We start from the raw sequence: 23283 nt of genomic DNA, 5'->3' as shown, positions 1-23283 counted from the left end.
AACGTGTACTGAGAAAGTAACCATTTCTAATATGAACATGATTTCATTTTATATGACACTTTCGCTCATTACTAATTTGTACTCATTAAAAGGAACTGTAAAGTGTTTCTCAAATGTTTGAGAATATGTCTGTTTCTTTTAAACAGGCCAGACCCCAGGTCGCTTCGTCCACCTAATAAAATCTTTGCCCAGACTAAAGGAATAAAACCTCTATTCATGGGTCCTGCTCAGTTCCACAATTTAAGACTGTGACAGAATTGTTCAGAATTGTATATTTTAAGTGTTACCACCACATATTCCAGCCTACATTATATATTTACAACGTGTGCTTGTGCACGCCACACCTTAAATTTGTTTTTTAAATATTTTTATTTCCATATATATATATATATATATATATCACTGCATTGGTTTTGTTGAATGTGCATATCCTGTCATTGCTGCTTCATGTTTTATGTGGTTTATTTACTCATCTGTCACATCTGTGTTTTAGCATTCTTCTATTTTTTGTTCCTCTTTCAGTTGTGTCTGGTAAGTTGCAAATGTCACCTGTCACCATTTTTGCTGCATTGACAGCAACAGGAAGTTGTAAGAACCACCATTCATCCACCTTCCATCCTCCCACCAATCAACATGCTTGTCTGCGCTGTCACCGGCAACAGTGACAGCACAGCTGGCCTGGGTAAAACTAATGCTCACTCTTGAGCGTACAAGGTAACGTCACAAATTGCTTCATTTTATTGCTTTGTGCCTCACTTGCGTTGAAATTCTCCCTTTATGCATTCGGGTCCTTCCTCCTGCTTCCCAAAAAATGTATATATGTATATATATATTTATTTATTTATTTATTTCACTCTTATTGGGGTCCTTTAACACTTATTCCCCACCTCCCTCCCAATTCAAAAACAAATTAATGTCTCTGAACACATTACATCAACGTATGATTTGACACATTTAAGATTGGTTTAGTGTTACTGTGAAGCTCTAGTGGTGTATGTGGCGCACTCCATCATATGATGGCCACACTTCCTGTCACATAATATTAACAAATGCATCCTTATCACCAGCTGAAAAGGCCTAGAGCCTTTATGGATGTGTTGTGTCATACAACAAGAGACCTTGTGATATCCGTGAGTCTTCCCTGAGACGGAGACTGTCATTAAGATGCATGAAAAACCGGCAACACACACAACACCGGTGCCATTTCAGAGTGTCAGTACGGGACAGATGGCCCAAATTTATCACCCATCTCGATGTAAATTTTATTTCTTGGTGTTCTTGGGCATGCAAATGAAGTGAACGTGGGGGTCATGCTATTTTTTATTCCGTGTACATCTGTTTTTATATTCTGCAATACCTGCACATCTCCCTCCCTATCATTAAAGACTATGACTTTTGCTTATATCTCCTTCTGTTAATGTATTGATAAATTCCTGAGCTGTTCGTCTTATTTACAGTAATGCACAACAATGGAAGTCTGTGGGGCGAGGTATTGCACCAGAATAAACATTAAAATATACTTTCAAAATGATAGCAAATGGTTTCCGCTGGCCTTAAAAAGGTCTTAAAAAGTCATAATTCGCCCTTCTGCAAAATAAGGCCTTAAATATGAGCAACAAGTCTTTAATTCATAAGTTCATGGCATTAAATGTTGTATGAGGGATTGTTTTCTCGTCGCGTTTAAGTATGGTGACCAGACGTCCCGTTTTGAAGAGGTGTGTCCCGACAATCCTCTAAATATTGTAATTATGCCCTGGTTTCAGCTGGTGGGCTCACAGATTCTTTTCTACTTACATTTGATGTATTCATTTTCCTTCTCGCTATTGTCTTTGGTATCGTTTGCAGAGACGAGAAACAATTTCGAAGCGTTGCACGTTGATTGTAGTCTTTCTGCAAATCTGCTGAAATGTATCTGGATAGCGTGGCAATATCGTCATACGTCTGGCGCACACTTCATCCTGTCATTCAGCACAAGTAGAAATGCACCAATAAAAAATGTGTTTTCAACAACGAGCTGAAAAAAGCCTTAGTGCAGCACGTGAATATGTAAGCGAATATTTTTCTGTAATGTCATTTCCCCACGAGCACAGAGGTAAATCAGATAATGTCACATTTTGACCGCTACACTGCACTTTCTACGTAGTACACGCACTTATATGTTCAGATGTGGGGGTTGTATTTACAATTTTTTGTTACAATGATGTGAATTTTTGTGAAGTCGTTTTATAATTACACATGCAATATAACATCATATGGATAGTATAGGCTACATGGAATTTGTACATTAAAAAATATATCTAAAATAAAATAAACATTTTCTCAATCTATATAGCCTATACAGTCAAGTGCGGAAATTTGCATAACCCTTTTGTTTTTATAAGTTCCAACACCCCTTTCAGAATGTATACAAATTGCCTATAAGAGATTATATTTTCTATGTAGTACTGCCCATCAAAAGCTACATAACACAAAATGTACTCTTATTTACACTAATCATACTGTTCAAAAGTTTGCACCCCTTGGTTCTTCTTATGTTGCCTTCTTGAGCATCAATAATTGTTTGCTCCCCCCCCCACACACAAACATTGATTCCTTACATTTTCTTTAGTTGGCCTTAAAAAGGTCTTAAAAAGTCTTACATTTAGCTTCATAAAACCTGCAGAAACCAATATGCATGAGTCTAGCGTGGTAAAATGCTTAGTAACCTTACCTTAGTAAAGTTATATATGATTTTTCAAATCCTGTCATGAACATGTAATGGCAATAATACTGGTTGCATTCACCCAAAGTAATTGTGTTGATAATACATAACCAAAGTTATTCTGCTTTAAAATATAGACAATTTAAAGCTAAAATGACATACATTTTTTGTCAGGAAAATCATTGCATTTCTGCTTAAACCCTCCAGAATGTCTTGCCCCATAGACTTAGATTATGGTTGCATTACTGCAAACACAATTGTACTTGTTTTTACAAACTGAACGGTGGGTCAAACTTTTTTTAAGTGATAATTGACATTTTGCCATTGATTCTGTTGCTAGAGCTTAAAGGAATAGTTCACCCAAATATGAAAATTCTGTCATCATTTACTCACCCTCATGTTGTTCCAAACGTGTGTGACTTGCTTTCTTCTATGGAACACAAAAGAAAATGTTATGCAGAATGGTAATGCCCAACAGCCTCAGTCACCTGCATCTGTTTTCCTTACAATGGAAGTGACAAATGGAAGTGAATGGTGACTAATGGCACTTTTCCACTGCACGTTATGGTTCAACTCGACTCGACTCTTTTCGCTTTACTTTTATGAGCTTGCTTTTCCACTGCAGTTTAGTGCCGCCTCAATGTGGGTGGGATTATAGGCTGATCGTCATTGTTGCGCCACCTCTACTGCTGTGGCATCACCTTAAACGCGACACAAACATTACTGACCATAAACAATAACACGACCGCTAGCTGTTAGCTACTAGCTCATTGTGGTGCATAAAGCAGTTGTTGCATGGTGATTGTACACAAATTTAACAGTTAAATTGGCCTGATTGTTTTAGAAGCAATCTTCCAGTAGCTGGTCAACTAAATAAAGTTAAGCTTTCAAGCAGAATATATAGTTAACATAACAAAACATACCATCCTCCATCGAGGAGTCCAATAACGCCATGGCCGAGTCCAGGGCACTCTCCCTCCCACTGCTCACCAGTCTATTGCATAGATAGCGTCCATTTGGTTGAACCACTTCCACTTTCTTCTGTTTGAACCACTCTGGCTGTTGTGGTCCTTAATGGTTCTGAACTCACTTTTAAGTTTTTTTAACTTTTCCCTACTCTGTTGGTAGGTCCTGTAGTTATCGCTGTTGCTAACTTTAAAACTAGCAGGTTGATATTCCCTGTCGCAAATCCAGTGACTCCGGTATTGACGATTCTCTCTGACAAAATCAGTGATCTGCAGGGTTTTCACTTCACATTTCGTATCGGCTCTTCTCGCTTGGAACCTCGACAGAGGTGGGAAAAGTACCAGGTACTATGTATTATCCACAGTGGAAAACCCCCAAAAAGCAATCATAGTCGAGTCGAGTCGATTTGAGCTGTACTGTGCAGTGGAAAAGCCCCTTAAGAATGTCATCCTCCCTAACATCTGCTTTTCTGTTCCTCGAGGTGAGTAAATGATGACAGAATTTCCATTTTAGCATGAAAAACCACTTTATCTGGTTTTCAACCCAGAAAACTCCCTTTAAAATTACTTGTGGGTGGTTCAGTCAGTATAACAGTGACTGTTGTCACAGTATAGTCACAGAGCAAGCAGTAATTGATGTTTATTTTACTCATTGTCCTGCAGTTCCTCCAGTGTTTGTGGTCAGACCCAGGAATCAGGTGGCCGGGATGGGACGCACCGTGACTTTTCAATGTGAAGCAACAGGAAGTCCTCAGCCAGCCATCTTTTGGCAGAAAGAAGGCAGTCAGGTAAGACAGATGTGTTTCCTGAGTATACTTTTATAGGAACATGTAATATGCATGGCACTGTGCCTCATTAAAGTCACTCAGATTTATGAAGGTGGTAGATTTATAATCCCATCTGCAAATTTACACACACGCACACACACTTCTAGCAGGCTTTTTAACACAGTACATTGAGTTGGTTTGATCCCAAAGAAGTATAATTTATCACGCAGTCTGTCTTGCAGGATTTCCAAGGCCAGTTTCCTTTCTTTCAAAGATACATTTTTCTTTGTTTTTAAATTCCATCATAACTTGATAAGGATCCCAATCCAAAGCAGGCTAAACAATCATTATAACTAGTAATAACCGGCTAAGGGGCTGTTTAGACAGAATGCATTCTTGGCTTAAAAAGCGAGATGCAACACAAGGAATAGAACAGAATAAAGGTCTCTCAAAACACATTTTTAACAGTTGACACGACATCTTAAAAAACACTGTGCTCCTGCATGAGTTGATAAAACAGGAGGTGCAGTGCAATGGTCAAAGATGTCCATCTAGCACATGTTTACATAGGAAAACAATGGACAGTGTGAGGACAGGCAAAAAAAAAAATATATATTTTGGTGCAAATGGCTCCTAACTGTGTGTTTTCTCTTTTTGCATGACTATTTGCTAATTAACTAACTTACTAAATAAATAGTTTATTCGTTTATATATTTTATTATGTGAGAAGGAAGAGTCCGTAGAGTGATGCAAGAGACATTAAACTACCATACCTATGTAAGGAAATTGTTGCCTGGGGAAACTGTCAATTATACAGTTTAGAGGTCATTATACACCATATTTTATTCTGCTGAGATTGACCAATCAGAATCAAGAATTCCATAGAGCCGTATAATAAATATTTATATTTTCCTCCTCCAGAACCTGCTGTTTTCCTCCCAGCCACCACCGCCATCCAGTCGTTTCTCAGTTTCTCAGACGGGTGATCTGACCATCACGGCGGTGGAGCGTTCGGATGGAGGCTATTACAGCTGTCAGGCTCTGAACATCGCTGGAAGTGTTATCACAAAAGCCCTGCTGGAGGTGACAGATGGTGAGACAGATTCAGAATCTGAATGTTTACTAGATTTCTTCATTTTGCATTTAGACACCAAAACAAATATTATTACTGAGAGTATACTTGAATAATTACTTGGGGAAAAACTTGTGTAATTAATTGAGAGATTGCTATATGATGCATTCTTTTATTTTGTATTATTATTACTATTATCCTCCTGAGACCTGAGCGTGACTTATGTGTACATTTTCCATTTGTTTTTATTTGTAACCAGTAACTCCTAATAAACTTGCAAAAAAAAAACATTATTATAAATATAAATATTTTTCCTAAAAATGTATGGCAGTATATGTGGACAGCAGGACTAAGTTGTGAAATTTTAAATAATACTAAGCTATAGAAAGAATTTATTTATTTTTTTTAAATAAAATGCATATCGGATGAAACTTGACACTCTAATCTTCTGACTCAAACAGGTTTCAATGTAAAAACTTAATTAGGTTTCTTACCAGATGTAGTTTTGTTGGCATTTCTTCCAAAGACAGACTCTGCTGTGATCGGTGCCATGTTGTTTGGTCACATAAGAAGTGGAAAGAACAAAAAACATCAAAAGTGTAACCCTTTACTGACAGCCCAGAGTCTTCTGAACTTAGATCAGTCGGTTTAAATTAATACAAATTTTGCGTTGTGTATAGCAAAGCCAAAATTCAACGTCCACGCATGTGTACATGGGGTCGCACAAGGTTAAATTGCACATTACATTAAAAGAATGTTTTCATTCGCATTCGTTTTTGCTGTAATATCGAAACTGATATTGACAATTTTCACTGTATTGACTGTATTCACTGACTACTGGAATTTTTTATATTCTTATCTAAAAGCGTTTTGACGAATTGTACTTATTGCAAATATTTCCATTTTGCAAAACAGCATGTAAGCAATTACATTGTGTGCCGGTGATAAACATCTAAACGTTTGTAGAGTTAAGCAGAAATGCATTTTTTTTAAATGCAATGGGATCACAATCGTCCATTTTAATTATGTTTATCAAATCAAATGTTAGCAACACGTTGCGTGGTCTATAAAGGCAAAAAGCTAATTTAACACAAAAGCAAACAATATTCATTTTGGACATTAAATTTAGGTTCTAAACTAACAACAGCTGAGATCTTACATGTAACACAAGTAATTACCCATTTTTCACCCAAACTAGTGTAAAGGCCTAAGAAATAGTAATGACCTGTGTATGTTTCTAAAACAAACAGAACGAGACAAAGAGAACGAGATGTAATAACAGTTATTTTAGCGACAATCTGCTCTCTGGCCTTACCTCTTACCGTGGAAACGAGATCGTAATTACAGGTCAAGGCTACGATAATTCACTAATTACAACAGCATCCGCACAAGGCCACAACTGTGCGTGGACGAGCGCGCAAGTGTCATCTGATGCATAATTCATCCTGTTGATGGTCCTTACAGAAAGTGTTGTAGGGCTTTGAAAATGTGCAGTAGTGGCGGTTATGCAAATTGAAGTTGTATAAATGGCTTCTAGCGGCACTGAACACAATCATATGGACGTAAACACCATACCGTTTACTACATTTAGATGGCCCGGGTCTGCTTTCAGAGAAAAAAGGCCACAGTGGGGGGCGATTTTTATAGACGAGGTGTATTTCAGGATGATTTTTTTGTGTTGTGATGATAGCTAGGATTGGGAGGGGATGGTTAGAGAGAGAGAGAGAGAGCGAGAGAGAGAGAGAGGAGTATAGTGGTGTTGGTATTAATTGCTCGTCTCTACTTTGGCTTCATTCATGCTGTTGAGTGATTAGAAAATTGCTTCCAGTTGAAAAAATTGGATTCCGTCTCTCTCTTGTTCTGGATACATGCACTCAGCTCGTTTGCTGCCAGAAATTCCACTTTCACATTTTCTTTTACCTTGGTTACATTTATTTTTATTTTCGTTGTTCGTTTTCTTTAACTCTGACCCTCTGGGCTTTTGCTTCTGTGTGACAAAAACTGGAAGAATCTATTTTGGATTTTGGTTTGAGGTAAGTATTAGTTATTCTAATTATATTAGTTGGCCTGGGATGTTGCATGCCCCCCCTTCTCTCTCTCTCTCTCGCTCTCTCTTTCTGTCTGTCTTTCAATCTCGTTCTCTATTTCTCTCTCTCTCTCTCTCTCTCTCTCTCTCTCTCTCTCTCTCTCTCTCTCTCTCTCTCTCTCTATATATATATATATATATATATATATATATATATATATATATATATATATATCTTTGTCTTTCTATCTGATGGTCCCAAATCTCTCTCACACTACGCATGTGAATATCCACCAACCTGGAACATGCAATGTGTTTTCACTAATATCTTTGCAAGTGAAAATGAGCTAGAATATTTTTTCCCCTTTTTCGTCTGATTCCCTAAATCAAATGAAACATAATGTGTATCATTAATTTTATTTCAGTCTCTAAAATGTTTCCAGCATTTTGAGTTTCCCAAAAAAAAAAAAGACCTACTGTACTTTTTCAAACTCGTAGACATAACTCTGATTCACTCAAATATGTTTAACCTAAATTGCCAATTTGTAAAAAAAAAGGTGCACAATTATTTCATTACTAACTACTCGTTAATTTGTAGATATGGTGTTTGTAGTCTTACAAGGATTAGCAAATTCAAACATATATCTCTTTATATCTATTTAATTTCGTTTAGTATTTTTCAAACTCCTAGACCGTTTGTCAGATTCATAAATGTTTTTTTTTTTACAAAATTGAAAAATTTGAAAGAACAGATCTGTCAGGGGCAAAGTAAAGTCATTTCAATTTCAATATTTCCAATAATTTTGGTAATTTTCTCTACTTTTCCAAACTGCTTGGACCCTGATATTTGCTGCTTGTTGCTATATTTATAGATTTAAATCTCTCTCTTTTTGTCTCTTCCTGTCTGTCTTTGTCTGTCTCTCTCTCAGTGATTTCAGACAGACCTCCGCCCATTGTCCTCCAGGGTCCTACCAACCAGACTGTGGCCGTGGACGGAACAGCAGTCCTGGGATGCCAAGCCACCGGCACTCCGACTCCCACCATCCTGTGGAGGAAAGATGGAGTGCTGGTGTCCACCCACGACTCTCGGCTCAAACAACTCGACACGGGAGCTCTGCAGATCCGTTACGCCAAGGTATGATGGCCCAGTGTGGTAAAAACCTCCTTTGTGACAACTTCACCTTACAAAGCTAAGCATACAGCTACAGAGCACAGGACATTCGGTTCATGGCAGGGCTGGACTGGGAAGAGAAATCGGCCTGGGATGTTACATAGCAACAGGCCCAAAATGGGGGGGGTGGGGGTTGTTGAGCCCAAGGTTGTTGATTGGGGGAGGGGGGGCTGTCCTTTTCTGCATATCGCGGCACCGTTTTGTGGTCCGTTCCACATAACACGGCGACTCATTTTAGCTTATCACGGCCCATTTCGCGGTCAACCCACCTGCCCGCTTGGTTCTGCCGATGGCCCCAAAGTTTGTCGGCCCACCGGAAAATGAACGGTATGCCAGATTACCAGTCCCAGCCCTGGTTCATGGGAACATTTTCCTTTCATGTATTTACTACTTTCTAATTCCATTCTGACCCTCATTACATATTAAAAACCCTCAAGTATGGAGGTTCGAACATACGTTTGCTCGGTGCACCAGTGCCGATGGTTGTTTTTTACAAACCTGTTTTCATAAAGTACGGTTTCCCTTTTATAGTATTTCATTTCCAAGCACGTAACAAAGAACAACTATTTACAGGGATTCATGAGCAGTTATGCGCTGCTGATCTCAAAGCCTGCGCCTTCGCTGCTTTTATTAATATTTAATTTATAGATGTCTTTGAAGGGAGAGTGGTTTGCCAGATTCAGTAATCTCTGTCTATATGCTGGATACATTTTTTTGGCCTGAGGTTGGCAGATAGCAGCGGTTTTTGAGCCTTGAGATTTTTCATTTCGTATTTTACAGAGTGAATAAATATTCACACAGCTCCCCTTTAAAAAAAAATGCATTTTGAACTCTTGCTGTGCATGTTTGGCAAACATTGTCACAAATGAACCAAATATTAGCACCTGGTTTGTTGCTTTCGCAAGGGTCGCTCTAAATTTTTTATTTGAACATGCAATGTTAACTTTATTAAATGTGTGATCTTTTGGCTCTGTGAAAACCTAGTGAACTACCTTGTTGTATACTGCCTTCTGAAGAAGCATCCTAACTGAAACAGAACCTCATAAGGGGAAATGTGAAATAGGTCTATTATGCTGTTTAGCTTTTTGGAACAGCCTTTGCATTGGGAGAACTCTAGGTTACCAAACAAAGAGTATTTCGCATTTTCATTAAGTCATTAAATGGTTAAACATCTACAGTGATTGTCGAATTATCATAATACCTTTGTGATCTGTGTGTATTTGTGTGTAGCACACTATCATACAGGCTACCCTTTCATCCGTCACTGCACTACAAACATCATCTCACACACGACAGACGCTCAGTGTTCAGAGAGCTGTCAGTCAGCATGCACGTTTTGATGTGTGAACACACACTCCCGCTGTCACCCCCATCAACCGTTCAGTTACACACACCCTGCGAGAGAGCGTGGAGGAGGGGAGGGGGAGTGTTTCCTGTCACAGCACACACACGTGAAAGCCCAGGGTCCCCCTGCACAGGGGTGAAAGGTCCCTGCCGCGTGGGCTGTCAGAAAACGACTTTAATTAACGTTGATGTCTCACTTGATGACATCTCTGTTTTTTTTAATAAAAAATAGTGGAGAGATAAAGCGGAACAGGGAGATGCAGCTCTGTTGCGCTTCGGGCAATCTACATTAATGAACACACACTGATGGAAGTAGCTTAATATAGAGCGTCTATTTATAAAGACTTTTATTCCCACATGTGTAAACTAAGTGACAGATCGGCAGACGTGCTCTTATACGTTTTCTTTTTTTCCTTTATATTAGCAGATGCTCATGCTACTTTTATTATTGTAATTTGCTTTGGTAAGAAATCTTGTTTCTTTCCTGTTGAATGTTTTTCTAACATCTGAAAGAATGAAGATGAGCAAACGCCTTTAAAATGAAAACTACCAGATGAAAGTGCAAACAACAAATATACGCCTCTGGGATTTACATGCAGTGTGTGTATGAGTGTTAAATGACATTAGAGCTGTCTAGACTGGACTTCTGCAATGCTCTGAATTATGAGCACCACTATTGTCCATTGACATTTCACATGGTTCATTAATACCCATGACACAACTGTAGCGTATCCAAGTCAGGTTTGGGGAATGTACAATTCATTTCAATGATCGTAATCAATGATTAATCATACGGGTTGACCCAGATACCAATACATACAAAAACGCCCCAAAAAGGGCTTATATAGTCCACTTCAAATATATATAGATAATTAAACACAACGAATTATAATTAATTAGGAATATACATTATATGCAGACAGGCTATATTAATTTTAATAAACCCTCACTGGAATTGACCCATAGGCTACCGCAATCAGTCAGTTCGTCCAGCGAACTGCTTTGCTAAATACTACTGATCAATTCTCTTGAAGGTTTATTCTTAGTTATAAGCTTACTCATCAAAGCACGTTAACTTACTTTGATAATATCAGCTCGTAGCTTTAAAATCGCACATTAAAGAGGCTTTGTTTTATGACCAACACACACAGACAACTAAGCGTATAATTGGGTTTAATACTGTAACGATTGAGCAGCGAGGCAGACGAGGAGATGCGGATCCAAATGCAGTTTGACTTTATTAAATAAACGAGCAAGTAAACACAAAGGAACAACCCTCAATGGGGAAACAAAACATAAAACTGAAAACTAAACACAAAGAAACAAAACAGAGAACTCAGGCAACAAAACAGGGAACTCAGGCAGGGAACACATACCAGGCTAACAACAAACAACGATAGACCAGGACTGAACAAACAACCGGGGTATAAATACATAAACAAGGGACAAAGGGGCCAATGAACAAACAGAACTCAAACAAGATAACAAGATGATAAACAGAAGCAAATGGCAAATTAACGGGGACAGGTGCAAACAATGAACGGTGAACACGAAAGCTAACAAGGAGACTATGGAACTAAACAAGGGACAAAAGTGAAAACTAAGGAGTTACAAAAGTGACAAAAATGATAAACAAAGGGCAACAGTGAAACAAGACAAGGTAATACATAACAGAAAGTGAAAACTAAGGAGTTACAAAAGTGACAAAAATGATAAACAAAGGGCAACGGCGAAACAAGACAAGGTAATACATAACAAATACAAAGAACTAGGATATATCACAAACTCAACAAACAAACATTTAACATAGAATAAACATAAAATAAGCTAAATAAACACAGTAAGTGAAAGTAAAGAATTATTAGAGGTATGGCAAACTTATTTCAACAATTAACCCTTTAGAGCCAGCAAGGAAATTACACACTGTGATGCATTTGAATTTCAATGGAATAATACTTGCACAATGGATCTATGTGTGGCTGAGCAAGGCTGCGTGGATGTCGTGTCTCCGTGGCGTCCTTGAGATGGGCTTTTCTGTCGGTGTTTCCAGAGTGTGGATTTGAAACTCACTTGAAGAGAGAGTTGAAGGGTTGTTCCGAGAAGTTGCAATGTTCAGCAGAAGAGAAGAGAGAGGGGTGCCGGGGGGGAGTCCAAGGGGAAGGGTGGAGAGATGAAGTAAGATGGGAGTTGGGAGCAGCCAAGAAGAAGGAAGAGATAAGAGAGCGAAGGGCCAGTGTGGATGCAATTTATAACCTTAGAAAACGTGTCCCACCTCTCATTGGCTCGACCAATAATAAGGGTGGAAGTTCCAGGTGGAAATTTGGTTTATTGCTCTTTGTTCTAAGGGTGCTCCTTGGTGTGCACCCTGGAGGGGTGGTAGCCAATGAAGAAACTAGGAGATATTCTTGTAATACTAATATGTTGTTGTTATCGACATATCATGTACACAGTCATTTCGATCTTCAAAATACCAAGTTATAGAGACCAAATGTGCCACACATATGATTTCGGTTAACCATAGTATGCAAAGTCTGAAACATTAACCCATTAGAGTTTGCAAGAAAACATAGACCAAACAACATAAAGGGAAATCATGAGATGGAACATTAGATACATGTCAATACATTTATCACATGGATATATATATAGAATATATAGGATTAAAAGGGTTCATTTCTCCTTCTCAGTAAGAATTAAGTGAGAATCAGCAATCTCTGCACATTCCTTTGGAGGTCGTAAAAGTCTCCCTTATTTTGGGCATGAGATGTCCCTTTGTCCCGTCAAGGCTCATTTGCATGACCGGGTCCGGCTTTGGCTTGAATAACTCAAAAGATGGTAAAACATAGCAGAACACAATTCTAAGGTGATCTTATATTCATATTCAGCTAGGACAAATCGTAAGGTTTAATTTGATACCAAGAACAATGTATTTGGTACACTTAAAAGTGGATATACACTCTTAGGCTATTAAATATAAAGCCGATTCTCAGAGTTTTACTACACAACTAAACAAATTTCAACTAGTTTTGATCTATCATCAGAAATACACAACATACAGGGATCACATATTTCCTTAAGAATAAACATTTCTAGGTTTTAACTGAAAGACACACACATACACACATTTTTACGTTCAAAGTCTCACATGGCTTTTCTCACATGGTAAAACACCATGTGAGAAGGAGGGTGTGAGGCGAGTCACATGGGAAAAGGGGGGGCTTGTCAATAGCTGGAGTGTCTCTTTGTCAATAGCTGGAGTGTCTCTTTGTCAATAGCGCATTGTGCTCGTGGAGACTAGTTGGCGCTATTTCCGTGATTAGAAGTTTTAACAGTGGGTTCTTTGTTGTTCAGAATGATAGGTCCATTGATTCCTCCAGACGCTACACAACGTAACACTTGCCAGCATCAGTCAGTTGTGCGCTTATACTGTGTGCAATCAAATGGGACACCTGCATGAAGCGAAAGGACCCCACCATATACACTCACGTATTCACAGTGACGTCATTGTATAGCAGCCCATCATCGGCTGTTCACAAGTGTGTACACATACACAACAAAGAAGCAGGAGACCCGAAATGATACCTCTTCTAGCGGAAAGTCTTTTACTCTGATAACTTCTTTGGCAAAGGTAGTTGAAATAAAGGGCTCCAGACTGCGACTAAATTGTAGCATCTTGCAATCATTTTTCCCGGCAGTGAGACTCACATTTTTTTTTAGAGGTCACACTGGTGCAACTACAGAGTTTGCCAACTCTCGTTGATTATGCGGGACACATCTGTTTCTGTTTCGGATGAGAAAAACGGAACATAACAGCACTAGCCACTACCCGGATCAGTTATGAGCCAGCTCAATGAACAGAGCAATGCAGAGCAGCAAATATTATAAAAAGCATTGCGAGGAACGTGCCGTGAAACTCATTTTAATTTGGCTGTGGAAAAACCCTATGAAAACTCTTAGAGTCTCTTGCCTTGGTGATTTAACGAGTTTAAAACCATGTTTAACGGCACACCATAATAAACAACACTGACCAGAACATAAATTAAAAGGCTGTACAATCCACACATCAATACCCTAAAAAATGTGTCCCTTGGATTTAATATAGTAACACTTACAGTGTTAACAATGGTATTTTGCCAGCGTGTTATATCCATATTAAATATCTGTATATTATTTATATAGTATAGTATATTATGATATATTTATATCCTTTTTTTTTCAGCTGGGAGACACTGGAATGTACACCTGCACCGCTTCCACCCCCAGTGGAGAGGCATCATGGAAGGCTTACCTGGAGGTGCAAGGTACATCTAAGAGACAATAAGAGAAAAGTCAGTAGAGTGGAGCTGTGGAAGAATAGACCAAAAGTAAATTAGGTTTAAAATTGAGTTTTAAATTGAACCTATGTTTAGCTGTAATTGCTTTTCATTGTTCTTTAATGCAAATTTGAGCCGGACATGCAAACTGTGAATTCACTGCAAAAAAATACACTCACTGAGCACTTTATTAGGAACACTTTATTAGGTCCTAATAATGTGCCCGACGTGGTCTTCTGCTGTCATAGCTCATCCACCTCAAGGTTTGACGGGTTGTGTATTCTGAGATGCTATTCTGCTCACTACAATTGTACAGTGTGGTTAAATTAGTTACCGTAGACTTTCTGTCAGCTCGAACCAGTCTGGCCATTCTCCGTTGACCTCTCTCATCAGAGATCAAATTTTTTCCTCATTCTGATGGGTGATGTGAACATTAACAGAAGCTCCTGACCCGTATTTGCATGATGTTATGCATTGCACTGCTGCCACACAATTGGCTGATAAGCTCATTTGTTTTTCAATTATTTTGTTATTTTTAGCGGACAATAATACTAAAATACTTCTTTAGAAAATTATTTTTGCTCTGTAAAGGTTAGAATGAACCAAAGAAATTGTGTTGTTTCTGGTGTAATCCAGAACATTCACATTAGATGATGTTTGGCATCTTTGCACGGTTTTGTTGCAGAGTTTGGTGCACCGGTGCAGCCCGGCAGACCCACAGATCCAAACCTGATCCCCAGTGCCCCTTCAAAACCAGAAGTCACGGATGTCAGTCGCACTTCTGTGTCTCTGTCCTGGAAGCCCAACCTGAACTCTGGGGCCACGCCCACCTCTTATGTCATAGAGGCCTTTAGGTAAAATCACACAAACATACATATTTTTATTTGTTGTATTTTTATTGTATTTTTTTTTTTTTTACAAAATGTACTGGTTTACTGGTTTAGCTTTAGGACTCAGTACAGTACATTGGACATCAAGTGACATCCTAATACAGTACCAAAACATAACATTTAGAAATATTAGCATAAACTGCATAGACCCAATCGTATGCAAGATAATTTACACAACATCAAAGGAATATTTACAATCTTGTAAATGTATAAGCAAAAGCAGAATTGGAACAAACACTTCTCGCAATATTGTATTAATAGTAGTCACATTAGTCACCAAGTAACCAATGAATTTACTTTTTTTTCCATGAACAAATTTGATGCAACTTTATCAGAACAGACCTATGACTGATGTTTAGGTTGCGACCCACCAGTTGAGAACCACTATTTTACAAAACTTTTTAAAATACTTTTGACAAGCTAATAGCAGTTCTGTAAATATTCTATCACACTCAGGAAAGCATTTGTGCTTTCCTGAACGCCCTGTGTTCTGCGGTAACCTAATTGTTTGGAATAATGTCTTTAATAATTACATTTTGTAAAGTTTGATCCACAACTTAAATTCCTATGTTTGATTTGTTTGGTGTGGATGGCAGCCATGCAGTGGGCAGCAGCTGGCAGACACTTGCGGATCACGTGAAGGCGGAGAGATTCGTTCTGAAGGGGCTCAAGCCCAGTGCTGTCTACCTGTTCCTGGTGAGAGCAGCTAATGCATATGGCTTGAGCGACCCCAGCCCAATCAGTGACGCTGTTAAGACACAAGGTCAGTTCTGCTTTGACCTCAAGCTAATGTATTCTGTCATGTGGTTAAATTATTTTATACAGTATCACTTGAATTCTGAATCTGATTATATTTGAGTCTATCCCACAGGAAAGAAAAATCCCAAATGAGGTCTCTTAAATATCTCAATTGTTTCTCCTAAACAACACTGAGTCTATATGAAGAGCAAATGGAGACTTTTGCTTAAAACATGTTAACATGTACCCCCATTTTGAATACAGACCATAGAAATGACATGCTCAAGCTAAAATGTGTGCAGTTAATGTTCAAGATCCCCTTTAGACTGCAATTTCATAATATATCTCAACAATGTCTCAAACTATTCTCAGATTTGCCAAGATACCAAAGTTGAGCTCAGCAAGTAAAGACGCTGACTACCACACCTGGAGTCACAAGTTCGAATCCAGGGTGTGCTGAGTGACTCCAGTCAGGCTTCCTAATCAACCAATTGGCCCAGTTGCTAGAAGGGTAGGGTCACATTGGGTTAACCTCCTCGTGGTCATTATAATGTGGTTCTCACTCTCGGTGGCACATGTGGTGAGTTGTGCATGGATGCAGCGGAGAATAGTGTGAAGCCTCCACACATGCTAGGTCTCCGCGGTAATGCGCTTAACAAGCCACATGATAATATGCGTGGATTGATAGTCTCAGACGTGGAGGCAACTGAGATTCGTCCACCGCCACCCAGATTGAGGTGAGTCACAGTGCCACCATGAGGACTTAGAGCGCATTGGGAATAGGGAATGCCAAATTGGGGAGAAAAGTAAAATAATAATAATAAAAAAAAAAAGAAAAGAAATACCAAAGTCTGCAATCAAAAGTCAGAGATTTCAATGAACTCAAAATATTTCTCATCAAATTCTTCCAATCTCAATCTTAGCTATGCTACAGGACGCCGCCTAGAGTGTCTTTACAAGAAAACCATATACAGGCATACCAATCAGCACTAAATAATGCACACTCATCTTACTTTTCGTCCATTATCAATAATGCATCTTCAAGACCTAAAACACTTTTTCTACTGTCGATAAACTCATTAACCCACCTGCGCCCCTTATTTCAGCCTCTACTGAAGTCTGTGAGTCATTTCTTCACTCCTTTCAGAATAAAATCAACTCTATTTACAAACTTTTCCCTTCTACTGTTCCTCCTGATCTACTTTAGGATTTTCTCACAAACCACCAGATTGGCACTTTTACTGATTTTGTCACCACCAGCCCATCTACAGTTTCAGTGTTAATTAGCAGTTTGAATTCTACTTCCTGCCAGCTTGATCCGGCACCCACTGTCTTGCTTAAACAATGTATGCCTGTTATCTCAGTGCCTATTTCCCATCTTATCAGCAGGATATTTAGTACAGGCTTTGTCCCTCCAGAACTGAACAGTTTTAAAAAAAAGTCTGGCTTAGGCCCCACTGATCATAAAAATTACCAACCTATTTCGAATCGTCCTTTTTTGTCTAAAGTTATAGAGAAAGTGGTGGCATCTCAGCTTCTGTCCTGTTTGGCCACTCTCAATCTCTTTGAATGTTTTCAATCTGGTTTTCGTCATCTACACAGCACTGAGACTGCAATCATCAAAGTTGTTAACAATCTACTACAGTAAAGTGATGGCTCCAGAGTCCGCAGCCATCACTTTCCTGAACCTATTAGACATCAGTTCTGCTTTTGACACTATCTCTCATAGCATGCTCATCACTAGGCTCTCTGCAATTGGCGTCTCAGGCACTGCTCTGTCCTGGTTCATCCCTTACCTCTCTGGCCACCAACACTACATTTCTATTCATCAATATAAATCAAATTCTGTTCCTGTTTCTCAAGGTGTCCCCCAGGGTTCTGTACTTGGTCCTTTGCTCTTCATCACCTATATGCTTCTAGGTCACATTATTCGCCATCATGGCCTCAACTTTCACCGCTATGCTGATGACCCTCAACTTTATATAAGCTCTAAGCACACTGCCCCATTCCCCTCAAGTTTCCTCTCTGAATGTATTAAAGACACAAACTCATGGATGATCAGTAACTTTCTAAAACTCAACACTGATCAAATTGACGTACTGATAGTTGTGCCTCCAAGTGTTTTATCACGTCTCCCTGATCAGTTGGTCGATATTAATGGTGTCCTGGTCAGACCCTTCACTATTGTTCATAATCGCGTGTCACATTTGCGTGACTCCACCCCATTCTTAGCACCAAAATACAGAAAATCTTGTTCACACCTTTATTAATTCTAGACTTGACTATTTGAATGCCCTCTTTTCTGGCTTCCTGACTAAAACAAACAAAAAAACTGCAATACATCCAGAATTCAGCAGCTAGGGTTCTCACCTATTCAAAGAAATCCTCTCACATCACTCCCATACTTTGTAGGCTACACTGACTACCTGTCTCCTATCGTATCAATACAAAATTATCCTTACAACATTCAAAGCATTACATGGTCTTGCCCCCTCATACATCACTGACCTCGTACGCCGCTCACTCAGGTCATCTGATTTGGGCCTATTATTCATTCCACGTTGCAAGCTGAACTCACTAGGTGGTAGGGCGTTTTGCACACTTACCCCTTCGCTTTAGAAATCTATCCCTCAGCCTCTCTGTGATCACACCTCCATACATGATTTCAAAATCAATCTCAAAACATATCTCTTTGACCTATGCTCCTTTTTATTTATTTTTTTTTTTATTTTTATTTTTATTTTTATTTTTTTTTTACTTTCATACTGTAAAGCGCCCTTGAGTTTGAAGATATGTGCTATATAAAATAAACTTATTATTATTATTATTATTATTATGCAATCCAAAATAGATGTATTCTGTAGCTTCAGTATATGCTCTTAATGTATTGCCAACTATTTGTATTTCTCCTCATGAGTTTTAGGAGTAACTTCTAAAACAAAGGTGATACCCCATTAAGTCTTCTGAGCTATGAAAGGGCCGCATCTGAATAATATAATTGTCCTTTGGCAATGTCAGATTTGCTGTGTGTACAGAAATGTCTAATGTATATTTTCTATGTGGTGTGTGTGTTTGTGTGTGTGTGTGTGTGTGTGTGTGTGTGTGTGTGTGTGTGTGTGTGTGTGTGTGTGTGTATGTGTGTGTGTGTGTGTGTGTGTGTGTGTGTGTGTGTGTGTGTGTGTGTGTGTGTGTGATAAATAGACATCCCACCAACAAGTCAGGGTGTGGACCATGGGCAGATCCAGAGGGAACTGGGAGATGTTGTCATTCATCTCCACAATCCCACAATCCTCTCTTCGTCTTCCGTCAGAGTCCAGTGGACAGTGAGTGCTGCCACATTTCTCAAAAAGTCATGCATGACAAAAAGAGAAAATTTTACCCAAAAAAGATTACCCTCATGTTGTTCCAAACCCATATGAATATCTTGGTTCGTCTATTCAATAAAATGGCATTTGTTAATGACCCACTTCAAAGCTTAAAAAAGCACCAACAGTATCATAATAGTAGTCCATGTGGCGCATGCATATATTCCAAGTCTTCTGAAGACACACAAACCCGACATTTAAGTCATTTTTCAGTGAGTTCAGTCATTATTTTTGCAGAGATATTACACACTTCAGCTTTAAACTGAAGTGACTTTTCTTCATAATGTTTGTCGTCATCTTGCCCTCAGGTGGAGCAGCAGTCGCAGTACGTTCAGGGTTATAAGGTGATGTCCCGGCCATCCCCGGAGGGCGCTCAGCAGCGTGTGGAATGGGCCGTGTTTGAGGTTCGAACCCCAGGGGAGCACAGTGCAGTCGTCACGCAGCTCAGAAAGGGCGTGACCTATGAGTTCAAAGTACGACCTTTCTTCAATGAGTTCCAAGGCACCGACAGCGATATCAAAGTGGGCAAGACCCTTGAAGAAGGTGAGGAAACTTCCCGCAAGAGACAGTGCCGAAATGGAAGATTGTTTTAATTTGTTTAACATTTCTGGTCTGGACAGTTTTTTGTTGTAGTCTTCACTGTTATTCTGCAATGAGTAGTAAAATGAGTAGTTGTGTCCAAATGTTTGAGTGGTTGTGTATGCAGTGTTGCAAGTTTGGGTATGTTTATTGAATCTAGCAAAAGACACATCTTCATAGTTCTCTTGCATTCAGTAGTACATATTTATGTTAACGTGTGGTCTGTGGCACACAATGGAGGGCAAAGCTGGCTTTTTAAAAGCTTCATGAAAGCCAAGCATCCAATGAGAAGCCAAAATCGAAAGCTCAAACAACCGCTGTGCTAATTGTTCTGAGGGTGTGGCCGTCTGTGCCTCTGGAAAACGGCAGGGATTTGGTTTGCTCCCAGAATTCCTGGCTTTGTGTGTGTGTGTGTGTGTGTGTGTGTGTGTGTGTGTGTGTGTGTGTGTGTGTGTGTGTGCCCACATGAGGGTGTGCAAGCTTTTGTGTTTGAAAGATGAATCGAAATGCAGAATGTCGTAGACAGAAAACACAAAACAAATGTTTCACTTCAGGGCTTTGTGTTAACATTCATTTTTGTATTAAGTGGATAATGGTTATGTGAAGAAAAGTTCAGTGACAGCATTCTAAGCTAAAATACCAGATTGGTTCTGCTGGTAGCTGGCACATCATGTAGCTTGGCAGTCGTCACACATTATTTAAATGCTTACTGCTGAGTGTTGTACTGTTAAAATGAGTGCTTACATGTGTGGCTGAGAACACACACATGCTCATATACAAGTGCACACACATCATAAACTCGAATGATGAAATGTTTACATATATTTAAATTATATATGCATGCATATATATATATATATGCACATAATGTATGGGGTTTTTAATGTTGCAAGGCATGTTCAGCGTGTGTATGTGTAACATTTTATAAATGCAAATGTACACATACATGCTTATTGGATGGTGTAGTGTGTATTTATGTACATATGTGCATGTATAGACATATACTGGCATTGCACATTATGTGCACATATACAGTATATATTTATATAATAAAAAAAAAGATTAAAAAACTTAAAACATAAAGTGTTGCGTTACCATCAAGTACTATATAAGGTATTAAAATTCATTCCTTGCACCTTGAATACATGAGAGCATACAAAAATGTATTATTAATTTAAAAATGGTTTTCAAGCTTAGTTTTGAATGTACATTAATTATTATTATTATTATTATTTATTTTTTTATTTTTTTACAAATATCATGAATTTTTGATTCAAGACTCCGGGTTACTCCATTTGACCTGAACAGAATGTGCCTTTACATAAAAATGACAAATTATTATTATTTTATTAATTTTTTTCACATGCAGTCATGTGAGTTTATTATTTTATTTATTTATTTATTTTCAGATTTTAACAGAATGGCTTCCAGAATGTTGGCTAAATCAAATTCATTTAATTTGGTCAACAAAAGTTTTTTTTAATAATTAGTAATATTTTGAAAGTATTGCCTATTTTTAAAGAAATAACAATAAATCATTACTCCAGACTACGTGCGCCAACATCCCCCCCCATTGTTTACTTTAAGCCCCAGAAATAATATCTAAATTACTTTGAACTCACAAGACTTTGACGTTAAAAACATGTTCATCATAGTAGAGGTGTTGTAGCAACTCACAATTCACACAATCTCACTTTATTTTGTGTGTTTTTTTTACATGTATATATATAACAATAACTTGACTGATCCAGACAACATTTTTTTGTAATTTCTTAGACCCTTGTAACATACAGTATATATGTATGAACGTTCATGTAAGGTGGGTGTAACATGGATATATATAGGCACATGCATAAGATTGATAGGTGTAAGGTATATACACATGCATGCATGGTTATAGAGCATATGCACATTTAAATAAAGTACATGCACATGTGCATCATTTAATGTGAGTGTTACATGTTTATATATGTACACACACACACACACACACACACACTCGTAATGTAAGGTTTGCATGACATTTGATAAATCCCCATATGAACACAGACACGCATACATATTGTAAGGTGTGTAATGTGTTTTCCCGGGCCTGTCTCTTATCACAGCACCCAGCGCCGCTCCCAGGGGGGTCACTGTAACAGGAAGTGGTGACAACGGCACAGCTATCCTGGTAACTTGGCAACCGCCTCCAGAGGAGGAGCAGAACGGTGTGGTACAGGAGTATAAGGTATGAACGAGACAAAAAAGACAAAGAGAGCGAGAGAAACCAAGAGAGTGTACAGACAATAGATGGAAAGCATGGAACAAACAAAGGATGGAAGGAAAGAGGAAGTGGAAATTATACTCCAGTAATTTAAATATGATCTACAGAAGTAATGGTTTGATTTGTATTGGTGGAAATTGAGATGTTATGAAATGCTGCCACCTAATGGTGGCTGTAGGGCATTACTTCAAGACTGTACAGACAGATGTGCTTTTGTATTGGGAATTTGTTTTGTAAAATGTTTTGCATTTATTCATTTATTTTATTAATGTTTTTGCTGTTGAAATTAGTCACTTTGACCAGGCTTATTTCAGACAAACACTTATTTTGACTGATTAGCAACGTGCCAACACTTTCCCATGTAATTATGCAACATTGACTTTATCATTTCATTTATGATATTTTTATTTGATTTTTATCTAGAAAAATGTTTTCTACACTTTGCATTTGCAGCCATACTTAATACTTAATTACGTACAAGCAAATGTAATTACAGCAACAATTTCCAAGCAACCCTCCATTATCTCTTTACTATCTTTATATGTGTCTTTATGCGCTGCTCGTTTATTTCATTGTGTAAGCAAAAATGCTTTAGTTATATTTGCTGACACTTTGTATTTTTTGTGTCTCCTTGGCAAATATAGTCATATAGAATAAATTGTTTTGTGTTTTTTTAACAATGTTTTCTTCTTATTATTATTATTATTACTACTATTATTATTGACTTCAGTATAATGGCATGTCTTTCATTAGTATGTCTTGGCTAGTTTCAGATCAAATTTGATTATGACTGTTTAGCAATATGCCAAAACATTCCCTTATAAACGTTCTAAATTTCTTTATTACGATTTTATTCTCTTTTTATTTAATCCCATTTTCTCCCCAATTTGGAATGCCCAATTCCCAATACTTAGTAGATCCTCATGGTGCCATGGTTACTCATCTCAATCTGGGTGGTGGAGGACAAGTCTCAGCTGCCTCTGCTTCTGAGACCATCAATCCGCGCATCTTATCACACGGCTCATTGTGCATGACACCACGGAGACTCACAGCATGTGGAGGCTCATGCTACTCTCCGCGATCCAC

The 23283-nt window shown here is 38.4% G+C and overlaps 1 protein-coding gene across 3 annotated transcripts in view; it reads left to right on the top strand.

The window, feature by feature from the left end:
- The window catches only part of LOC127629895 (roundabout homolog 1-like), a 358948-nt gene that overhangs the window by 298444 nt on the left and 37221 nt on the right, over positions 1-23283 (top strand). For all 3 annotated transcript variants that reach the window (XM_052107195.1, XM_052107193.1, XM_052107194.1), the window contains 9 exons: positions 4330-4454; positions 5355-5526; positions 8461-8666; positions 14266-14347; positions 15045-15213; positions 15846-16012; positions 19189-19310; positions 19661-19895; positions 22040-22161. In XM_052107195.1, coding sequence (XP_051963155.1) covers positions 4330-4454; positions 5355-5526; positions 8461-8666; positions 14266-14347; positions 15045-15213; positions 15846-16012; positions 19189-19310; positions 19661-19895; positions 22040-22161 — 1400 coding nt within the window. The remainder of the gene's footprint in view (positions 1-4329; positions 4455-5354; positions 5527-8460; positions 8667-14265; positions 14348-15044; positions 15214-15845; positions 16013-19188; positions 19311-19660; positions 19896-22039; positions 22162-23283) is intronic.

Source organism: Xyrauchen texanus, chromosome 36 (assembly GCF_025860055.1).
Source record: "Xyrauchen texanus isolate HMW12.3.18 chromosome 36, RBS_HiC_50CHRs, whole genome shotgun sequence".
Taxonomy (NCBI): Eukaryota; Metazoa; Chordata; class Actinopteri; order Cypriniformes; family Catostomidae; genus Xyrauchen; species Xyrauchen texanus.
The sequence above is the reverse complement of the archived record's forward strand: the minus strand, read 5'-3'. Positions and strand labels throughout refer to the sequence as shown.